The 23,066-nt window shown below is 36.6% G+C and overlaps 1 protein-coding gene across 1 annotated transcript in view; it reads right to left on the bottom strand.

Annotated features, from left to right (window-relative positions):
• Positions 1-23,066, bottom strand: part of CFAP99 (cilia and flagella associated protein 99) — a 51,546-nt gene that overhangs the window by 20,032 nt on the left and 8,448 nt on the right. Inside the window, exons 3-8 of the mRNA XM_041489007.1 lie at positions 17,556-17,700; positions 15,344-15,438; positions 9,291-9,403; positions 7,002-7,182; positions 2,699-2,779; positions 328-393 (exon numbers count right to left, since the gene is read on the bottom strand). Coding sequence (XP_041344941.1) covers positions 328-393; positions 2,699-2,779; positions 7,002-7,182; positions 9,291-9,403; positions 15,344-15,438; positions 17,556-17,700 — 681 coding nt within the window. The remainder of the gene's footprint in view (positions 1-327; positions 394-2,698; positions 2,780-7,001; positions 7,183-9,290; positions 9,404-15,343; positions 15,439-17,555; positions 17,701-23,066) is intronic.

The following is a 23,066-nucleotide window of genomic DNA, read 5'->3' as shown; positions in this document are numbered from 1 at the left end:
TTAATGGAAAAATAATATGTGGATTTAGAGAAATATTGCCAGTTTGGAGATTTGTTGGAGCAGTTTCATAGAAAGGTTGCTTGTCTCAAAATTAGGAAAATTATAAAGCAGCACCAGAAGTATAAGAAAAGGGAGTTTTGAATTATGCATGCAAAGAGGAAAATACTGGTATAGGGATGTGAAATGACACTATAGCTATAAATCATAGCACAAAATTCTTAAGCCCAAATAAACATATTTTTTAAATACTCTAAGATATCTTTAAATACTCCAATCATATTTCATCTCCCTACTGGGGAATTTTTCAACGTGTATTTTGCACCATACCTCTCTCTTTTCAGGCTTGATGGTTGCACACCTGAACTGGTTAGTATTTGCTTCCAGGAGCAGATCCTAAAATTAAAACAATTATCTTAAAGAGTGTGGTACATTTAAATTCTCTAAGAATAATTTTATGTCTCAAAAGGTCTTGTAGCCACAACCACTATATTCACAGAATCATAGAATGGCTTGGGTTGGAAGGGACATTAAGGATCATCTTGTTCCAAAGCCTCTGCCATAGGCAGAGAAACCTCCCATAGAGCAGGTTGCTCAGAGTTCCATCCCACCTGGTCTTAAACACTTTTAGGGATGAGGCATCCATAACTTTTCTAAGCATCCTGTGTGTCCCTTCACCTGTGTCATTAATGGAGATGTGAAACAACACTGGTCCCAAGATGGATTCCAAAAGCTTGACTTAGTATTTACATAAATTTTCACTCCTGGTTAAAGACCTGAAGTAAGCAAGTATTGATTTTCTACACAGAAAATTTTTCTGCCTGGCTGTATCCTTTGCACAGGACAGGCCTGATAGGCCTGCCCATATGAAACATGTTGCTTGTCCAGATATCAGCTTAAAAGTATCATAATTATCCATGCCACATCAGTACCATTGGCAGTAACTGTTTCCGGACAGCTGACAAACAATGGCTTTGGTTTTGAGATATATTAGAGAATTATGTTCAGGGTATCACTCCACTAGGGGTTGGTTCAATAGGCAAATCCTTGGCATTAATGACCCAGTCATCATATAGGGAAGTACAGGCAACCACATTTCTAGGTTTTTTTGGTATTTATTTTGGTTGTAAACTAAATCTCTAATCAAAGCTGTGAAACACAGACTAGATTTTCTAATGGCTTTCTGGGCAGCAGTTGATAACATCAGTGTTTCTATAACTGTCTAGAGGGTGGCTTCCAGTGTTCTCATTCCTCACAGATGCTCAGATGTGGTTCTTACAGTTACAGCTACTGCAAAAATGCTATGAAACAAATGGCTTTTTTCATACATATTTCTGCTAGGACCCATCATTTCAGCTTGCTTAGCAAACAGTCTAGGGAACTGACCTTTGTGAATTCTTTGGATGCCTTTAATAGCATTCCAGAAATGACAAAAACTGCTGTTATTGTAGCTATAATTTCTGTGGTGGTTTATCTTTGTTTCTTGTATTAATGCATTTTCTTTACTGAAGAATGTGGTTGGTTGTTAAGTAATTTTATAGCTGTCATAATTTTTTGATGGTATAAGCACTGATAGGTGTGCTTTCCCCACAATATGGAAACTATAAAAGGATAAAAAATAATGTTGTAGTGTTTTATAATGAAATATCAAGCATAGGTAATGTGATGGACCAGCAAAAGGAATGCAAAGTTTATGCCCTTAGAATCTGTCACACATTAAAGCTTTCACCATAGTTTAGGAACAGAATCCAATGTCTTTTTCACATGGACATGAGGACAGCCCAGAACAGTAATAAATAGACTTGTATTGGCTAGTAAAAACTAGTCAGGCATTTTCAGAATGGGGGTGGGAGAGTACTGATAAAAAGGAGTCACATGGCATACCTTTTATCAAGTTTATAGTATTATTTGATTGGATATGGTGACAACAGTGTGTGAATGGAGAAAGAAAGTGGAAATGGACACTTTATTAGTTCCCTTCCAAGGAGAAGACAACAACAATCTGCTTTAACTATGAGCTACCTCATTGTACAAGATTCATGTCAAAGTTTGGATCAAATAGCTAGTTCTGTTTGTATTTTCTAGGCCCTCCCTTCCCCTGCTGTCTTAACACACAGACCATGCACTCTGTTTCTTTACAAACCAGGATGACTTCACTCTCTCAGTCTGCTGAAGGGAATGTATGAAGAATACGTAAGAGTATGAAGTCTGCACAAAAAAGAAGTCAGAATCTGTTGATATTTTAAAACAGTGAATAACGTGGTTATTCTTCAGTTATTACAGAAAAAATCCATCAAAAATATTGAACTTATTTTCTAATTTGAAGCCTTAATAAATAAGTGAATACCTTATATATCCACATGTTCATGGGACTAGAAGAACCATTGTGAAGAAAAGAAATTAATCATGTTTCTGCTGCTTTACATGGCTGCTTGTAAAATTTCATGTATGGTACTTATATAGTGAGTAAAAGGTGAACCTTGTCCTGGACAATTAGTAATAAAATTAAGAAGGTGGGAAAAGGGTGCTAAAACAGAGTAGAGGATACAAACTTCATAGCTCTAGAGAAAAAGCCATGAGCTATTTATTTGCAAAAGCAGATATGCTTCAGATAAAGTTCTAAGATTTGTGAAGATAAAACAGTAAAGAAGAACCAATTTAGAAGAAAGGAAAGGATAGAAGAAGAACAAAATACACTTACTTTTGCTTTTTGGATATTTTTTGTTTTGATTTCCTCTAGTTGCTTTCTTTCCTTTGGAGGCTTATAGATGCTTGGAGGAACCTATGTTAAAAGACAAAAATCTCTAGAATATGGGATATAAAACACTCCCAGTGACACATTCTTGCAAGCAAAAAAAAAAAGCTCATCCACTTTTACCGTAGAACAGCAGTCGTTAATTTTTTAAAATATTGATTCTTTTCTATTAGTGCCACTCTAGAAGACAGGGACAGATTCCAATTAGTTGGAACTACCCAGCTTTTCAGTTCTGTTCAATATAACATAACCTCTGCTCAAAAGACCAGAAAGAAAGACAATACTGGCACTAGTACAAGAAAGGCTAAAGCAATAATAAATCCTATAGGTCCTATCAAAGGGAGAAAAATGTTTCCAGAACGGGAACAGTTCTGTTTGGCATTTCATAAACTTGACTTTCACAGCAACAACAGGCAGATAGGGCAGCTCAATAAAGTTAAGCTGTGGCACTGTGTGTGATAGTAAGAACAAGTTACAGACTCCAAAGAAGTTCAGGGAAGAGAAATCCTTTGAAGTTAAATAAATACCCAGGAACTTCATCGTAACTGAGGAGGTCTTTGAGCTGAAATAGAGGGACCCTGAGAAACAAGCTGGAGAAAAGCAGCAGATGTCCCATCCCTCTGGTCTTCCCAGACTTTAGTGTTTAAGCACTGCTGTGAAAATATACCCTGGGCAAAATGGGCCTTTGGTTTACCATGGCATGTCCTTGTAAGGGAAAACCATTGGAGGTGTGGGTTAAATGTCTGGGAGGTGAAGGACTCAGAAGGTCCTTCTAGCATTAGTCAAAGATCTGGGAAAGCAATCACATGTCAGCTAAAGTGACCAGGACATGACTGGCTGTCAGCTGGATCAGCAGGACACTAGGGACTTCAGGCTGATTTCTGTATTTGCTTGAGCAATACATTTATCCCAGAGTGAGCTCTGAAAAAAGACTGGATTGGGAGGAGTGGGTGAGAGAGTCTGACACTTTACTGGACACCTGCCTAAATATTTATCTTGTTAAAAATGTGCTAGATCAATTAAAAATTACAGAATTAATGCAAGGATTAATGGGGAAAATATATATATTCTGTCTTGTACTGGAGGTCAGTTCAGGGAACATGGGAATCCCATCTAGCTTTATTGGACTATAAAATGAACTACACTTTCAAAAAAATCATGAATCTGATGGACTTTACACTGCCTTTGCTGTCTGACATCTTTATCTACAGGTAAAACAAAGGCACAAACAGAAGCTAGTAATTAAATGCACTGGTGAGACTGCTCAAGCATTTTTGTGAGCTTTTGAAGTGAAGTAGCAGTGAAAGCATTTCCCAGAAGTATCTAAGAATTTTTATTATGCTTTTATGGATGGAGAAATGAAAGCCCAGAAGATTTGCAAAGGGTTCCACGGCAGTGAGTATCAGTTTATGTCACTCTTCTTCCTACTCATGTGCTTTACCTGCAAACTGCACTCATCTGCCAGAGTAACTGAAAATCTCTCCTTAGAAGCTGCTATGCTTATTCCAAGTAATTGAAGGAGGAGCCTTTTCCATCAGCTATTTCAAAAACATTCTTTGCCTTGTGATTTAGCCCATGGGGAAATGGACAGTACCAAGCAGATAGACAGACAGACAATACAGCAGTTACCCAATTGTTGGAAGAGGATAAAAAGTCACTATAAATAAATCATAAATTACAGCAACAGAGAGACCAAAAAAGGCCTACTTAATCCAAATGTGAAAAAGGAGGCTGAGAATAAGAGACACCAACTTTGCTTTCCCTCCCCAGGCAGTGGTCAGCTTCACATAGCCTGTGGGACATCCCTTAACCAGAGGATTATTTAGGGAGCAGCTACCACAAGAAGCTTAAGGAAGAAAAGAATGAATAATCAGTTTGAACTGTGGTGCTCATCACTCTTCCAGTCTATAAAGTTACTGTCATAAAATGGACAAGGGAAAGCTAATGAAATGCTATTGCATTATGTGTTTTTATTTTTATAGATAATATCACAAATATATTGGTGGGTCTGTATATTTGCAAACAAAACCTCTGTATTGGCTAAATTATTTCACCCATTTAAGGATTTTAAACGATCAGTAACTTCACTCATGAAGCACAGCTGAAATAATAGAAAAAATATCTAAAAAATACATTACATTTAGCTGAATGGTATTACAATAACATCCCAGTGCAGCCTTTTTTTTTATTTTAATATACTATTGGTTTACATAAAAATTTAAAATAAAATAATTGCATAATATTATCATTTTAGTATAGTGCTGATATTAAAATAATGGATTTTGTTACTCTAGGCCAAGATATCCAAGAAAGTTGAATATGTCTAAATAATTTTGCATGTTATCAGGTTTATGCACCTGTCTCCATTTGTCTCCTTTGCAAACCTCAAGGTAAAGCATTAATTTTTCCCTGTAGAATTGCATTTATGAATGTGTAAATGAATATGGGCACTCTTGTGTCTGCATCCATGTGCTTGTGTGCCAAGGCCAGTGGAGACATGAATTTATAACCTTTACACTAAATATTTGGAGTGAATTGTTTCATTATTAAGTCTCCAAATTAAAACGTTTTTCCTTTTTACTTAGTGACCCCCATTTAGGATGAACATTTATGATGAATGATTACCCTAAGCTTCTAGGGCCATGTTACCCCAAGGCCAGTTACTTTCCAAGGCCAGTGGGGAATCCCATCTCACTATAGGTCACTAGGAGAACTGCCCTGCCCTCTGCAATAACCCAGAGCCTGGGAAGGCAGAGTGTGCTCAGCACACAGGATGGCAGTGCCATCCCAGCTCCTGACCCAATGTATGTGACACATCTCATCTCACTTGGAAACAAATGCCTGGAATAAAATAATGCTAGAAAGCAATACCTAAAATAATAATCCTTCTAATCAGAATGAACTAATTGCAGCACAGGGATGCAATAACCTATTGCTCAAATTCCAGATGCCTCCATGTAGTTCTGTACAGCTGTTCCAGTGTGGAGCAGTAACTGTGGGTCGTGCTCACAATAGTCCCTGCTGATAAACCACGTGACAACTTCTTTGACAGGTGCATGAGAACCATGAGTAAAAAATTGGTACCTCCTAAAATGAACACTTTTGTGAGAAAATAGATGAGAACATTTCTGCAGCAGATTATGGGATGTAATGTGGAAGAGCTTTATTTCTTTGTGTTCCTCTGAATTGCAGACAACCCTCCACCATACAGGAGCCACATTATGGCTGGCTCTCACCCTACTGACCCTCTCCTGCCATGTGAGCTGTGGTTTCAGTCTCTGTTCATTTCAGGATGTAAATTGGTGATACTGGCAACAATGTGGCAAAGTAAAGTGAATCTTAATTTGCAGAGAGAGGTACAGAAACGAATAGAAGATATGTCACTACTACACTAATGGCTTTAGATTCACACAAGCTTTAAATTTGCAAACCTGGCCAGAATGTAAACCACACATAGTATAATCCAAACAACACAAATGAACTTCACTAAACACATCTGCCTTAAAGCAAATTTATTCTAAGAGGGGCTGCACAGCATAAAGTTCTAAAGTGACAGCAACATGACTCATTCCTATACTGATTAAGTAGTTATTAAATGTAGTTTTTCAGGGCCTGGTATTAAGCTGTTTCAATGTAAAATCCCATTAACTGTATAACACACTACCATTAAATTGCTCTGCCATCCTAAGATGTAAATGGTTTGTAAGAGCATTCAACACATGTATTATTTAAAACCTGAAGTGCTAATACAAGGTGGCAGATAATGCCCAAATCTATGATTTCTAAGCTCACTTCCCACTGCATTTAAATACAGATGATTTTGCAGTCTTTATTAAGTTAGTCATAGTAGCTTAATCCCAGATCCTGTTTGCTTTACCCCAGTGAGACAACATCAACTGTGGGTCTCTGATTTGTACCAGTGCAACTAAATCACAGTCTGAGACAATAAGTAAAATAACTTAGCATTTCAAAGGCAAATCTAGTCTCATTTTTACATGAGCAATGAATTTAAACTGAAAGCTTTAATTTTAGAGATTCAGCATTAAGACAAATAAAAATAAAATTCCACCTTCAAGGAGGAGCTGCAAACCTACAGTCCATCTCATTTCCAGTGAAGCTGCTTCTCCATTTATTTTAATGAAAATTCATTTACAAAAACCCCTAAATTTAGATTATTAACTCCCCTACCAAGATTTTGTGCACAAGCATACATGAAATTTAGTGTCTTTCAAAAAATAAGTGAACTTACAGGTTGTCTTTTTGGCAGTACTGACAGAGGTGCTGGTGAAGGTGGAGGAATGGCACGTGCCTTGGGTACAGTCAAATTGAATTCCTTTGGCTGAGTGACTCTTGAAGTCTTGACAGTGGTGGTACGATTACTTAATTTATCTGTGAGCTTTTCAATCAGTTGCTGCACTTTTGGCTGCCACCTTCAAATAAACCCAGATTTTTCAATTTTATTTTGTTTTTCTCTTTAATACAAACTTACAAAGAGTAGGTGAGGTTGGCATTGGTGCAAATTCTCTAATGCTTTCTGCCATTCAATTTTATTAAAATTAACCTATGAATCTGTACTCAGGATTTAGCTACACTGAGTTATTTCACCTCTTGTTAGATGCTATCCACTCAGATTACTAGTGGTGAAATAGCCACAGTTTTTCATGGAATTTACAGTTTTTACAGCAACTATCTGGCCAGTTGGTTTTGTGGCAGGACCAGATGAGGAGTCAGAAAAGGAGCTGCCATAGGCTAATTGCACACTTAACAAACTTAGATGAAGAGACTATGAGCAGTGTCTGAGTGCTGCCACATGTACCAACAGAGCATATGCAGATCAACCTTAGAGCACAGGCAGTTCTAACAGAAAAAATAGAAAGATCCAAGGAGTTTGGTGAATTATCAAATGAACCTTCAGTGAGCCCTGGGGGCAGTCAAGAATATTTTGATTTCTGTAGCTTTGGGCTTGTATCAAGATTCAGACTTCTAAGGATTGACAGGAAGATGCAGATTAAACACAAACAGGGTATCACAGTCTAATTACAGTGACAGCTTCATGCCAGTTATTCTTCCTCTATATATGTTACATCCTTATATATTACACATGCAATGAAGCTTCCCCAGAACTTAAAGGCAGATGACAATGAAAACTTACACTAAGTTGTTTGTATGGCTGTTACTCTGTTACTGTCATTACAGGGTGAGGCTTGCAAGTAACTTATGCAAGTAATGAAGCTCCACTAAAATAAATAAGACTCTATTTACCTCACTGATATTAGAAAGAGGAACACAAAGACACATTTAAAAGAATTGCAGCTACTGAACTCACTAAATTCATCACTGCATCCTCAGACCCCTGAAGGATGTTTCAAACCCAGTAACCAAATCTGGTCTTTAACATTCTTGTACAACTTACATTTGCCACTTCCAGGCAAAACATGGGTTCATTACTCTGAGTGTAACTGACTGTGAAGGACAGCTCCAATAAACTTGGTGCTAATGAAACAAGCAGAGCCTAAGCCTCAGCCTGCATGAATGTGTGTGTGCAAGAACTCTGTGGGTATGGATGTGTATCTCCATACCTCTCTATCTGTATTTTTACATTATCCTAAGCATTTGTTATAACTAGAATCACTACAATGGAATATTTGGAGTCAAATTCTGACTTCAGATATATCCCTGTGGTCCCTGTAGACGTCAGTGGAATTCAGAATAGTGCAAGCCAAATATATGTTACATATTTGCTAAAGTGCTAATAAACTACACAGTGTGAAAGGATTATTCTGGGGACTTTGATATGACAGAACCAGATGCAAAAATCCTTTTCAGCTGATATTGTTCATAGCCTGTTTTTGTCTGACATTTTTTGCCATCATCTGGGTTAATCCATACTGCATTGAGAAGGATGTGTGACTGCAGCCACATTGGTGTAATTTATGTGGGTAAAATGAGAGTAAAAAGTGACCCAGTAGGCTGCAGAGCTACTATTTCTCCACATGTTCCAGTTCGGCAAGGGTACAGTTGCTACCATATCACCACCTAACCAATGAGTGGATGCACCTCAGAGCTTTTAAGCTGTTAAATGATGTTACAACTGTGTAAATAAATACTTGCTTATATGCTTATCTGATTTGCTCAGAAAGGACTTGATGACCATCAGTAAAAACAAGTCTGTGCATAAAGCCAAAATCAGGGAAGTCAAACATTTTTTCAAATAGTTAATGTCATACAGATGTTGAAGTGACTGATGAGGCATGACTAATATAATTTGAACCTTCTATTTTACTTTTTTTCAGAGTATGATGTTTTATCTATTCAGGGGCATCAGGAAGCAAATGTACAACAGCTGTGAAAGGACTTTTCTGAGAGAGAACCTTGCCTCTGGGTAAGTAAAAGGGATTGCTAAAGACTTGTGTAGATAAGGAGGGTTCTGAGTGACTTCAGTAGGAGAAACACTTTAACAGAAATGTGAGCTTTCAGGGGAAGCTTTCCCCAGTTTTTAAACTTTGAGGTGGCCAGAGGCTACTTAAACACAACTTACCTTAGCAGTGGATCAATCAAGGTCTCTTTTACATACTCTGAATCATAGAAGTGACTCCATTCATCTTTTATCCATGTGTTCAGGTACAAGTCATTGAAGAAGAACCTAAGAAACTAATAATAAGTGGTTCCTTTTAAATATGAATGTTGGAGACATGGTGTATATAAGACTACAAAAAGATAGTTGCTTTTACTACAAACACTGCTGAAGAACTTGCTGGTATTTGACCTTGTAATGACAAACACAGATGCTTGGTATATTTAGGTTCTTATTAGCTGGTGGATAGTCCCATGTCTTTTAGCTCTATTTTGTGAGACACTTGTAGATATTAAAATTTTTTTTTGTGGCAAAACAAAAAATAAACTACAGGCTACAACATAGAGATGTGTTGATTCATCTTTAATTTGCTTCAAACATTGTGAAACAAAGGTTTTATTCAAAATTAATTACTGGTGGAATACACTGATTTTAGTATAATTTTACAGTAGAGTTTCAGAGTCTAATATACCCAAGGTGGACTTCTTATTATTTAGAACTAGAAGACCCATGAAACCCAGAAATATGTCAGGCCAGACACTGCACCTGAATGATTTAAATTCTTTTCAGCCCCCTGGGAAGTGAGCAGAGAAAATTGGTGAAAACTATAGTAAATGCTATACAATGTGGCTTTTTCTTTTATTGAAATATAATTAACTGGCATATTCCCATTAAAAGAAAAGACTGAAATTTGGCACATTATACATTGTCAGGGTCTAGATGCTGGAGAAATAACAACTAACATTTTAACTTCTGTTTGCCACTCCAGTTCACCAGAAGGTCAAAAGCCTTTCTTTAGATCTTGAAGTATTCAAATGGCCTTTTGAAACACTCTTGAAAAATGGCACACAGATTCAGCCTGCATCATTTACAGCAATATAAATTCCAAACTTGAACCTTAGCTCTTCCATTAAAATTATTGGGAATGAAAGTACAAGTATGATGGTGAAATAATCACAGTAAAAGCAAAAAGGTCCACTAAATAATTGTGACATTATGAGACATACAGGGAAGCAGTGCACTGTCACTTTGAGAAGCTTCAAATGGAGACTTGTAGAGTTTATTAGATTAGACTTGGCATGAGCCACACCTTAAGTTGTTTTACAGAGCCATAGAGTTCTTTGTATCGAGTTTTTAGTTCTGCAGAACTACCAGGGAGCTTCTTAATTCAAATGTGGTGCCAGGCCCAAGGAGCCTCAGAACTTTGTGAATAATTCAGCTACAAACAACTGAGATTTGATTCAAGGTGTTTGCTGCAGGTGTTCAACAGATCTAGAAAACCTGCTACTTGAAATCCATAGTCTTGATGTGACCATTTCTATGAAATTAACTTTTATATTTAGCTGTGTTTTAATCTATTGTGCTCTTGGTAGTCAAAAGACTGATCAGCACTGCAAGACTAAATGAATATTACCTCCTTGGATTTCCATTCTTGTATAGAAACTCCTGCTGCTCCCTAAATTTGCAGGTGTCAGCTTATCATCACACCATCCAAAAGAAGCTCTTTTATCCCTAAAATCTTGATTATAAACTAAGTGTTGAATTGTGAAGAGTTGGGGTTTTTGATGCTTCCAGATTCCTGGAGTTTAATAAGCATATGGTCAGGGATGCATTTCATCCCATTGGTCTAGAAAGGCATTCAATGTCCTTACAGAGGATCTTGCACTCTAGCACATGCATAGTAGATTTAATTTGTCACCTAACAGTAATTTGTACTTCTGCAATGTGTGTACAATGTCAAAGTCTAGACTGAATTCATACCTTCCACCAGAAAGGATGCATGGTGTAGACACTATTTCTAGAAGTGATTGTAACAAAATTGTACATCCAGTTATCCCAGCAGTCGGTGTGATTACAGTGAACATATCCCCTACCACATTACTGATCTTATGGGAAACCCTGGCTATACATTAAGTTTATAAAAACCCATGTAGGCAAGTGTGTATGCAGGAACTATAATACAGTATTGATCATGAGCTGATACACTTCAAATATGACAGACCCTGAGGTCTGAGCTGGTTTTGAATTTGTAGGTACTCAGACAGCTCACAGAAATAGAAATACTGTAGGTGGTGACTTGTAAATATTCCAGGGGTTTTTTTTCACTAGTTCCATTAAGCTGAACTCCTCCCTCTCTGTGTCCTCTTCTACAGCCTAGTCCATCCTCAAAGGCTTCAGTCAGTTGTCCACTACAGTGCCATGTGAAACTACACCTCTGAATTGCTGCTTCAGCTCTCACTGACTCTCTGTCATATTTGCTGTAACTATCTTTCACAAAGCAACTCAACTAACTCTTCAAGGCAGAGGAAATGATAATAAAGGCACACAGTGATTTTTAGCAGTCATATTTAACAGCTGGCTGTTACAGCTTGAGGCTTCCTACAGCAGCACCAGTCCTGTACTGGTTACTAACATTTCCCCCTATATTAAAACAAATAGGTAATTATGTGATTGATAAATGCTATTATGTACTCCTGAGGTACAGAGAATGGTTAACTGTGTAATCAGATATCAACACTGTGATGTATATTTTTGTACTGTTTTAGTCACAGTTCCCAGAGAAATGCTACAATAAGGATATGCCACAATATGCATCATACTAGAGAATTCTTGGAATACAGCCCTGGAATGGTCATTCAGGCACTGCAGGGATTGCAAATGGCAATGCAGGATGACTGGACATCATTTCTGACTAGAGTGTGCCTGAGCCAAAGTCTACAATCTTAGTATGGATAATCCCTATCACAGATGGTGATAAGACAAAAGAAACTTTTCTGTTTTGTGAACTGAATTTCTAGGAAAAATTCATAATATTTCTGTTTTGTCTTTGGCCATATGTGACACAGGTGGAAACCCCAATATCAACAGTCATTGCTTTTACAGCAGCAGAATGGGGCTTCTCTCAGATTTCTGTTTGGATGTTATAAGGCTCTGTCTCCTCAGCAAAGTCACTGGTAGTAATTTGGTAACAGCATTATTTTGCTTACTGCCCTGTCTGGAAATTCCGAAACTTTCACTGCTCAGACAGTATGATAATGAAGAACCATTTCCCTTCTGGAAGTGACGGAATTACACCAGCAATGAATTGTACCCATGTCTATATTTTAATTGTACCCATGTTTATATTTCAATGTACACTCTGCCTGTAGTAACACAAGTGTGTCTAATTAAAGACTGTTTTGTAATGCACTTTTACATTACATTTCTTACTTTTGAGAATTTGAACTTAGTATTCTTAACACACTTTTACACAGTGGGATCATACAGATTTCTAGAAAACAAAAAATGGGAAATTTCTTCATCTGGTATTATCTTTACATCCATGCAGGCATTTGCAGAGCTGAAATGCTTACATTCACAATGTAGGATTTTGACTTTTGAGTTAAGGAAGTAACTGCAGGAAACAGCGTGTTCTGTTTCTCCATACAGAGCAGGCACTGCCTGAAAACATTATTGACCCAACTTGGACTGGTTTTACCCGCCATCCACCACGAGGCTGATCATGTCCTGCTATTCCTACCTCATCTTAAATTCTATTACAGTGCCCAGATCTTATGTAGTGATATTCCTTTGATTATCTCAGAAGTTCTGTAGAACTGCTTTTAGAAGCAATCAGAACATGAAGCAGAAAAAAACAGGTTCTTAACTGCCAGAAAGAAAACACTTTGTGTTTTGTATTTTTTACAAGACAATGCAGAAATTACAAAGCTGTTTACTTCAATTTTTTATTTCAATAGTGTATTTTCTCTAACACACAAACCCTTAAATTTTAAAATAAATGTCGAAGAATAGCATGTAGAATAATAGAATACAAAAATAGACTTGAGCCAGCAATGCATGGCTAATTTCTTAAAAGGATAATCACACTAAAGTTACAAGAATGGGTTTTATCCCATGCTTCTGTAATTATATCACTATAAAAAATTTTGCATGTATTTTCAATACTACAGAATGAGAGCTTGTGATTTGCTGTTCAAGCAGATGAACATGTGTAAGTGAGGTAGCATTGTTATTCTGTCTAAATGAAAATATTTGAACATTCATCAAACGCAGGGAAACACTGTGACTTTGAGTTGAATGGATTCCATCATACAGGTCTTTAAGAGAAAGGTCTTAAATCTCCCATAGGTCAACACCATTCACCTGAAGACTGTTCATTTGAGTGAGGTTTATCTGCGTGATGAAGAAAATTCCACTCATCCTGTGATGTGCTAAATTTATTTTTTAATTGTAGCAAATCTGTCCTACGTAAATATATGTGAATATTTTTTCAGTGTCTTAACTGAACTCAGACACAATAATCACCAGGCAAAATCTAGAGGTCAGCATCCTGAAGGAGGTTCCCAAATTTCTGATAACTTTTGTTGCTAAGGCTGCAGATCTGCCTTCTGCTCTTTTGTCTCTGTTGCTGGGGGGACAAAATGCTGCTTCTAAACCCTCTGCTGCAGGTGCATTAATTTAATCTAGCATCACTTTGGAGACAAAGAAACTGTTCTAATAGAAGAAAAGGAAATCTAGGTACCATGGTGATGAGGATCTGGTAAGATACTTAAGCAAACCAAGTCAAACACCTGCTACAATGATAGCAGGTGCACAACATTGGAATATGCAGCACTTCCCTATCAGAAAAGAGTTATTCCAGACAAGAAAGGAGGCATTATCTAAACCAGAACATCAGGGCACTGATGCTTAAGCCACATAAAGCTAGATGAATGGAATCAACAAGAGGTAATTGGCATGATGTGGAAAAATTGTGTTGCTAGCTGAACGAGCTCAAGATGCATCCAATCCAGCAGCTCGTGTCTAAGATGTTTACCAAAGAAGAGCCTGGGAGAGCATTTTAGACAGAGTGATTTGTCTGTCTACCAGATTATGATAATTCTTCCAGCCACTCCTCTGTTCTTTTTAACTGTTAATGAAATATATAATTTTTGTCTCTGAATGGAATTAATAATAAGCAAGTCCATAAGTAAGTCCATCTAAAACCAGACAACTTAACCTACTCTGTCCCTATTGCAAAGCAGCTCTACTCATTAAAGAGACACTGGCATCCACATGAACATTCAAAGTAATCACTATAAGGATAAACCTCAGCCTTTTGAGTATTAATTATTAAAATTTGCCTATCTCTTTAATTCCATCTTTGTTATTCAAACAGCACGTTTGGACTATGCTTTGAAACATCTGGATAATCAAAGGTTACAGATGCTCTGTCACCAGTGATTTAATTTTTAGCCCATTTTCCTGAGAAAACAGGCTTATGAGAAAGCACTGCTGCTCAATTTATCCTTCTGCTCCTCTATACAACATAGCTTTTAAGATAATTAGCACTTTGATTTTGAAAGAGAAGCAGAAAATAATTATATTTCTACAGTTACAATAAAAAAATAGGAAACAAATAGTGGAGCAAACCCCAAATTCATTACTTCAGAAAAGGACAGGGAAGCAGAATTTTGTTGTCCTACTTTTTATTTGGCAGCAGTGGTTTGGTCAGTTGCATATTGCACTGGGGCAATTGGTACATGCACAGCTCCAAGCCAGACAGTGTTTTTTTGGGAAGGAGAAAAAGTGATGGAAGCACAATAGGCTTGATAATGAAAGTGGCAGTGGATTGTTCAGGAAAAGAACACTAAACATCAGGAACTGCAATTTTCAATAGATTCATTGCATATGGAAAAGATATCTCCTGTCTAAAGTCAAAGAAAGAATGTGAGCAGAGGCAAGAGGGGGTGTGCAACTTAAAGGGACAATTGTAAATGACATAAACTGTAAATTATGTGATTATTTTACCTCCTCAGATTATATAAAATGCATTTAAATTAATATTTGACTGAATATAAGAATCACCCTGTAACTAAAGAAATTGAAGGGTTTTTTAGTAAAAAAATACTAATTTAATTTCTGAATTTTAATAGAAAATACAAATAATTTCTCCATTTAATTTATTCTCAAAATTGAGAAAAGTCATCTGATTAATCAAACAAAATGAAGAGATAATTATTTTAATGGTTTTGTACCTGTTGCATTTTTGCAGTGTCCAAGGATTTCACAATTCTGCTGAAGTGCTGAAGACCAATCTCTTCTAGTTGAAAAGTAGCTAGATAACAGATAACTATCAAAAGATACATACATTTAAAATGCAGCAGGCAATTCTAAAAAACCTATACTCAATATACTAAATAAACCTATACTCAATTCCAATAAACCTATACTATACCTAATAACCCTTTACTCACCATACTATGTGATTTAGACTGTTACCTTAATTTTAAACAGTTTTGATAGTGAATTTGTCAACACATTCTGGTTTTAATATTTTAAGAGAGGATAGCTCTTACTTTTCTGCTACAAATTCATACTTTATTACACATAACAACATTAAAGATAACAAAAAATCAAACATAAAATGTAATAGTTCTAGTATTTACTTTGCTTTTTTTTTTCCAAGTGACCATATTGCCTAAAATGTTGTAACCATTGTTTTTATTCTGAATTGGAATAAAATCAAGTTTTTAAATTGTGAAATTTCAAACCTGAATCTTGCACCCTCTATGGCAAGTACACAATTCAATGATCTCAGAGGTCTTTTCCAGCCTAAATGATTTATGATTCTATTCTATGATACAGGAAGAGGCACAGTCAGTACTGTGAAATTTTAGTAGACCTGTAAAGTTCATGGGCTCCTGTATCAGCTTTCATTTGTCCCCACTCACTTTGATCAATCAGGCTTCACTCACAGTGCAGTGTTTTAGCTGCCACCAGCCTGTAATGGTAAAATCAGGAAATTCTGGCCAATGTACTGCAGCCAACTCAGTGTATCTTTAGGCTTCAATCTCATGTGCTTTATTTCAGCAACGTATTTAATCAGTCTTAGCAGAATATACATTTATCTCCTACAAGCTTTATTAAATTCAAATCTGCTCACACATAGCAACAGCCTTTATAAGCAGCTTTGATCATTTAAGTGTCAATGCAGCTTGGCAAAGGGAATCACAAGCAGCTTAAAAAAATGTAAGCCAATGACCTTAGACTCTCAACTTGTTGATAAAGGAAAATGTTCTGTTCCTACCCTCTGCCTATGATTAATGGAAGCTTTTGAGTGGACCGGTCCTGACAATCCAATTATAGCATCACTCAGCTTAAAGGTATAATTTATGTGCCCCAGACAATGAAAAACATGGCTCTGGAGAAATGGAGACAATGAAGCATTACCATTCAGAATAAACTCGATACACTAATAATTTCATCCTTGACAGTTCAGGCTCCCTTTTGTTTGTTGTTTGATTCTGTACTTTTCCAGGTTGTGACAGAAGTGACCAGAATTGTAATAAAAATTTACTAGTTTTTAAAACACAAAATGTAGATATATTTATATTAGCTATGTTTCTTTGTATTTTTCAACCACTTTGAATTAAATTGACTTTTAAATATACCCACAAAGATTCAGAATTTATCTGACTCAGAGAACCAGTGACAGAAGTATTTGGGATTCCAGCTTATTTGGGGACTTGATAGATCAACCTCAGCATATGTGTATTAAATAAATAGCAGAAAATATTTTAAAAATTAATTTATCATGTACTTCTCAATGCCTGAAATAAATTTGGGAGTAGTATCTACCCTAATTAACTGGGTAGATACTATCAGATACAGTTGTATCAGAACTGTATCATTACTAACCAAGTAACTAATAAAATGAAAATAATTGACCTCACTCCTGGAGATAGATGGTAGTATCTTAAGTTACTTATGTCATTGTGATAGTCAGTAATGAAGAAACCCTCATGTGGATAGAGACAATTGTGTCTGAAACTGTGAGATGTGCTGTGTTTCTCAGCACACAGAGCTTTGTTACACATTTTTATATCTGAATGGCAGAGGTACTGAGTTGCATAGAAGAGAATAAAGGGAAATCACTGAAGAACATTTTTTTAAAGGGATGGTTAAACTTCCAAGATGCTTCTTCCAGCCACTGATGCTATTTTCCAACTGCATCTTACCCTTCTTAGGTAAAATTCCAATTAACACCTGAAAGATTTCAGACTAAATAACAATTTCAGATTTTGGACTTCACATTCATTAGGACATTAGAAAAGGTCCTGTACTTCACACTGCACTAGACACAATGACAGTGCTTCCAATGTAATCTAATACCAAGACCTACACTAGTAAAATTGTAATTTTTGAAATTTTGTGGTAAACACATTTGGTATTGTAAAGACAACTTACCTATATAGAGATTACGCTCAGAAATGAGGCAGTATCTCCCATCCTGAACATAAAAGGCATTGACCACCACATCCAATATGGATTTATATTCTGTGCATCCTGCTAGTGTATCCAATACAAATTTTTCTTCTGTCACATTAAGAGTCTATAGAGATACAAATTTAATAATGATTAATGTATTCTGGAAAGAAAACAATTTTTGTGTACAAAATGTACAATTATTTTGAAGTAACTGGAAAACATGAACAATGAACAGCAGTGCCTTAGGTAGGGCTGCTGCCCTTCTAATGATATCAAATAAGGACAGTCCTAGCAAACTAATGGCCCTTGTTAAGTAAAATGTAACTTTCTCCAATGTCAAGTGTTCATTTTACCTGCTGACATAAGCATTGAGTTAAATGACCTTCATGTGTGAATGTCAGCAGTTGATGCAAAGAAAATCTGAAGTCTGAGCTATGAGCTATGATTAACTTAGTCAACAATATGAGAAAGTTTCAGTAAGATTTTGTTTTCCCTCGGGAAACCTCTTTGTGGGTGAAGTCTGTGCTACTTAGGGAGACTAAACTGAGGGGAGAAGCCAGACAGAGATTATGGAAAATACTCTTAACTGCTACTGAAACCCAACTTTGGAGAACATGACTGATTTAAGCTAAACCAGTGAGTACCAGGATTCTTTTTAATGCAGACTGTTTCTTATCCAGCTAATGCTCCTGGTCACTTGTAATTTTCATGCAGTATTCCAAGAGAACAGGATTCCTTCTGGATCCTACCCCATAAACCCTTTAAAAAGTCTGAATGCTCCTCAACTTTACAGAGAGTTTCAATCACAATAAATAACTATGCAATATCTGCTACTATATGAGATAAACTTCTAGGATGAACCACCTTTAAACATTGTAATAAAATCTGAGGCCCAGACCAGTTTGTTATTACATGAATTGAAAATGGCCAGCTGAGCTATGACAAAATGACAAACAATAATGATCCTTTGATTTAAGGAGGTTGGACAAGAAGCCAAGAAAAAAGGCTGAGTGCATCTTCTGAAAATGTGTAGTCCACGTTTGATGCATGATCTCTCCCAGAGCTCAGAGGTGTGGGAACAATGGAACTGCAATAATGCATCAGATGAGATATTCACCTTGCCTGGTAGGTTGTCTGCTACCCTCTTGATTGCTTTATTTCCCTAATGTGATTAATTTCTAGTTTGTGGGTGTTATTAGAGGCTGTTGGATAGAACTCTGTGAGTTTTCTGATGAGTGACACTATACAGAGCTTTGAGATCAAGCAAACCTTTAAAATTACCATTCTAGTATTTAAATGTAAAAAATTATGCAGAATTCAAAGTGTATTTTCTCAGGTTGTCGTTCAGAGCAAGAATAATTTTTTTTCACTACTCCTGTTCAAAACCCCAATTTCATTCCTTTTAATTTGTGCATCGTCACCAGGAAAAATGAGGAAAGAAACTGAAAAAATCTCAAAATATGCAAAAAAAATGCAAAAAAAAAAAAACAAAAAAACCAAAAACCAAAAATAAAATGAAAAAATGGAAACTATGTACTCCATCTTGCTAAGCAGGGGGGATTCTTGTGAGGCACACAGTTCGATCCAAATACACCTTTTATGGATGAAGTTTCATGTAAGTTCTTTATGAAACTAACAAAGAAAACCCATAAATCTAAGCCCCCACTAAATTATGAAACACATATATATACATACACATATATATATATAATTTGATATGACATCTCTAAGAATATTTGATATGAGATCTCTAAGAATTTACTAAATAAGGCAAAAGCAAACCTAAATAACTGAATGGCAAAGTCAGAGAGGATGTAGTTCCAGTGAAAGCAGGATTGTGACATTTTGAATCTAAAACAATTGCTCCCTTGAGCAAATGGAGTTATTTATGAAGAAACTGCAGAGAATAGTAGTTCTGTTAATAAACAGAAAGTCCATCATAAAACTGGTCAAGCCTGTTGGAAACAAGCCCAACAGAAACTCTCTCAACTGTCTCTGCTAGAAAGCTAAAATTTCAGTTGTTTTCAAGGTCTTTATTAGATCAGAATCTCTGCATTCATGCTGTGTGTAATTTGATATGAAATGCTATGGCAAACCTGTGCTTTTCAAATGTACTTTGCAGAGGAGGCCAAAAGTAGACAAACAGGTAACAACAGGACACACTTGTGCCCAAATAATCTCCTATACAGTGGAGACTACAGCATAAAAATGCACTTGCCTGTCTACATTTACTCTACTGCTCTGAGTTAACAACTCAGTCAGAAGTGTTAGGATGAACACAGAAGTTCTTGCTCTTGCTTACACCTTGAGCAAGAATGTACATAAATACTACATGGTCTTGAGACAAGCAACAGGGTGACAGGAAGTGCAGCCTGGGGACAGCTGTGCCCCACAACATCAGCACTGACTGGCAATCCTGGGGACCACAGGACAAAACGTCTTGTCATGAAATATAATCAGCTGAATCAGCTTTCAGCCACAGAAAGTACCAAATGTTCTGTTTCTACATGTAAAAACCAAGACTAGTTGAGCAGGCTGCAGCTGTGTCACCTAAGGAAGTGAGCTCATCACTACTCAACTAAACAAGACTGGGCAGGAGGAGTGCTTGGACAGGAAATCCCAAAGGTGAGCCAGTTGTTGGTTAAGCCCTGCAGATAATCTAGTGACTCAAAATCTGAGCCAGTGCTTTAAACCAGTTAGGATACTCTCAGTAGAAAGTGTATTGTGTCCTCTACAAATTTCATCAAGGACATTTAAAGTTTATCTGTATATCTGAAATAATAATGGCTTTGGGAAAGTAATGTGTTGGGTAGGGTAATTTCTAGCACTAATTCCTAAATGCATTCTTTCTGTGGGGTTTTGTGCTGTGCTTTATGTCAGTGGGATGTATTTCAGAGAGGGTCAAGTGGTCCTGAAATGGTACAGTATGACAGATTGTATGTTTATAGCACCTTTTGTGTGAGATTTTCAAAACACTTCACTAGCATTGATTGTATTTAATGAGATTGCTTTTGGCTAATATAATTTTGTACATGCAGGAACTACGGCATGGAGCAGGTAAGAGATTTGCCCCAAGCAACATGCTAAGTCATTGGTGCCAACAAGAATTAATAAACACTAATTTGTGAGCATTTATTCTGTCCATCAGAACAAAGTTTTACATTTTAAATACATTTTTAATACATTTTTCTGAAACAACTAGCAGTTAGCTAAATTTGCAAGTATGTCTGAGCCCTTCACCATAAAGAGGGCCACATAATTTACAGGTAAAAGTAACACATGCAGTGATCATCTTCTGTTCATTGAATATTAAAAATATCAGAAGACAGATCTTGAACAGATACAAATATCTGACAGTATTCTCTCTATGGCATCGAAATCCAGCTTTTTCTGATTACTAAGTGTTTAAGTTGTAAAAAAACCCTGATTCTGTCTGAATTTATCCTGAATGGTCCTGGTGAAAAAATGTGATTCTTGCCTAATTATGTGCTGATTGATTGGTGTTACCTCCCCCTTTTTGGGAAAACCTGTAGCCTGCTGCCATGGATGTATTTTTCCTGCTCTCTGACACACAGCTGTAGCTGGGAATCAGTCAAGTTTCCTCAAGGAGAGAAGAGACTGGGTAAGAAGGGCTTTGAACACAAACAACTTCCAGCATGGGTTAATACAAGAAATAGCAGGAATTAAATGGAGAAATATCTGCAAAAGGGAGGCTTTTCCATCATGGGTGTATCATAATAAGGCTGAGACCTGTTTGAAGGGGCCAGAGAGATCAGAAAAGGAGAGAAAGAAAAGCACTTCTCTGTGGATTGAAAAAAGGAAATAAATATCAGCCATGCTCTGTTTGAGACTTCTCAGGCTAAGAATATTTTAGGTGAAACAAACATTTTAGAAAGAAGATAATATTTGATGAAAAGATAAAATAGCTTTCACCTCCTGAGAGAACTGTGCAATAGTATGTAGTGAACTTGTCTTCTTCTAGGAAGAACGTGCACATTTTGCAGATACAGCCTGATTAGTTTAGAGTGCTTCAGTTATCAGTGCTAGTCCTCTTCAAGGGTCTAATCAAAATGATGTAAAAATGAAAGAAAATATTCCTACTGACGTCACCAGGGCTTGAATCAGTCACCAGAACCCAGTATTCTTTCTCTCTGAAGTCAGCAGGAAAAACCCCTGGGATCTTTGGATATAAGTAGGAAAATATCCTGCTTCTACTATTCACCATCTATGTTGCAGTCACAAGCCAGTATTTTTCATCTAGAGCAGACACTGCTGACCAGTGCTGTATTAAGAGGCACAGGGAACATACTTAATATTAAATCCCAGAACACTGCAGAAAACTCAAATTCCATCATTTCCTTAGAAAGATCCTAATCTGCATTTATGTCAGTAACTAAAAATACAAATTAGACTTCTATAATTTAGTAGGATTTTTTATTGCACCAAATCTATCATTCTTGCATTACATTGTCTTCATATTTAAACCTATGACTTTTGACATTTGAGGATTTTACTCCCAGTTGAGTAAAATCAGTTGAGTGGGCATGTGTGAGACACAGCTGAACCAGCACAAACGAGAACTATGAAGAGTTGTGCCAAATCACACCATGTTCTTGTGAAATGGGAAGCTCATAAACATATCTTGCTATCAGCATGAGAGGGATAAAGGAGCAGAACAGTGAATTTGGGGTGGCACTTCTGGTTTCACAGAAATAAGCTCTTCTGTAGCTAGGATGTATGTAGGAAAGTCAATATGATGGGTCTGATCCTGCAGCTCTGATTGAAGCAGATAATTCCACTGAAAATGAGGTGAGTTATGTGCATAGAGAAAGGCACAGACATTGCAGGGTAACTTCTGTGTTAAAATCTGTCTCTTGTTATCATAGCCAAAGCTCGATTCTGACAGTCACAAGGAAGAACAATACCTGGGACACTTCAGTTAGGTACAAAATTTAATCTTTTTTTCAAAATGAACAGATGCAGTCCATTCCTATAAAAGGTCTGATGAAATGACAGCCTTTTGTACAACATGCACTGGATGAAAGATTTCCTTTGGATACGGATCATTTTTGATAGATTTAAGTGAAGCATGCTTAATAAAAAGAAGGGGGTTTAGTACATAGGAATGAAAATATTATCTGGACAGCATCAGTCTGATAAAAGGAGCAATAAAAAGCATTTAGGAAGATAAACAAGAAGTAATTTGGCCATTCAAATGAAGAACAACAGGAACAGGTGTAAATTTGAATGTGAATATATAATAATTTAAAGATCTGAGACAGACTTAGGAATTATTTTAAGTTAATGTGGTTATTCAGGATAATTCAAATTGAATTCTGTTTTAATAGCAACAAGATCACAATATTGAAGCAAAAACATTTAACTGGACTTATTTGTTTTTAGGAGGTTTGAGGGAATGATTCTTTGTGATTGAAGGTGAGGGTTTGTTTGTTGCAATTAGGAATCATCCATCATACTGCTAATGAATCT

The sequence above is a fragment of the Pyrgilauda ruficollis genome, unplaced genomic scaffold (assembly GCF_017590135.1).
Source record: "Pyrgilauda ruficollis isolate IOZ18807 unplaced genomic scaffold, ASM1759013v1 scaffold1, whole genome shotgun sequence".
NCBI lineage: Eukaryota > Metazoa > Chordata > Aves > Passeriformes > Passeridae > Pyrgilauda > Pyrgilauda ruficollis.
This window is presented reverse-complemented; position numbering and strand designations above follow the sequence as displayed.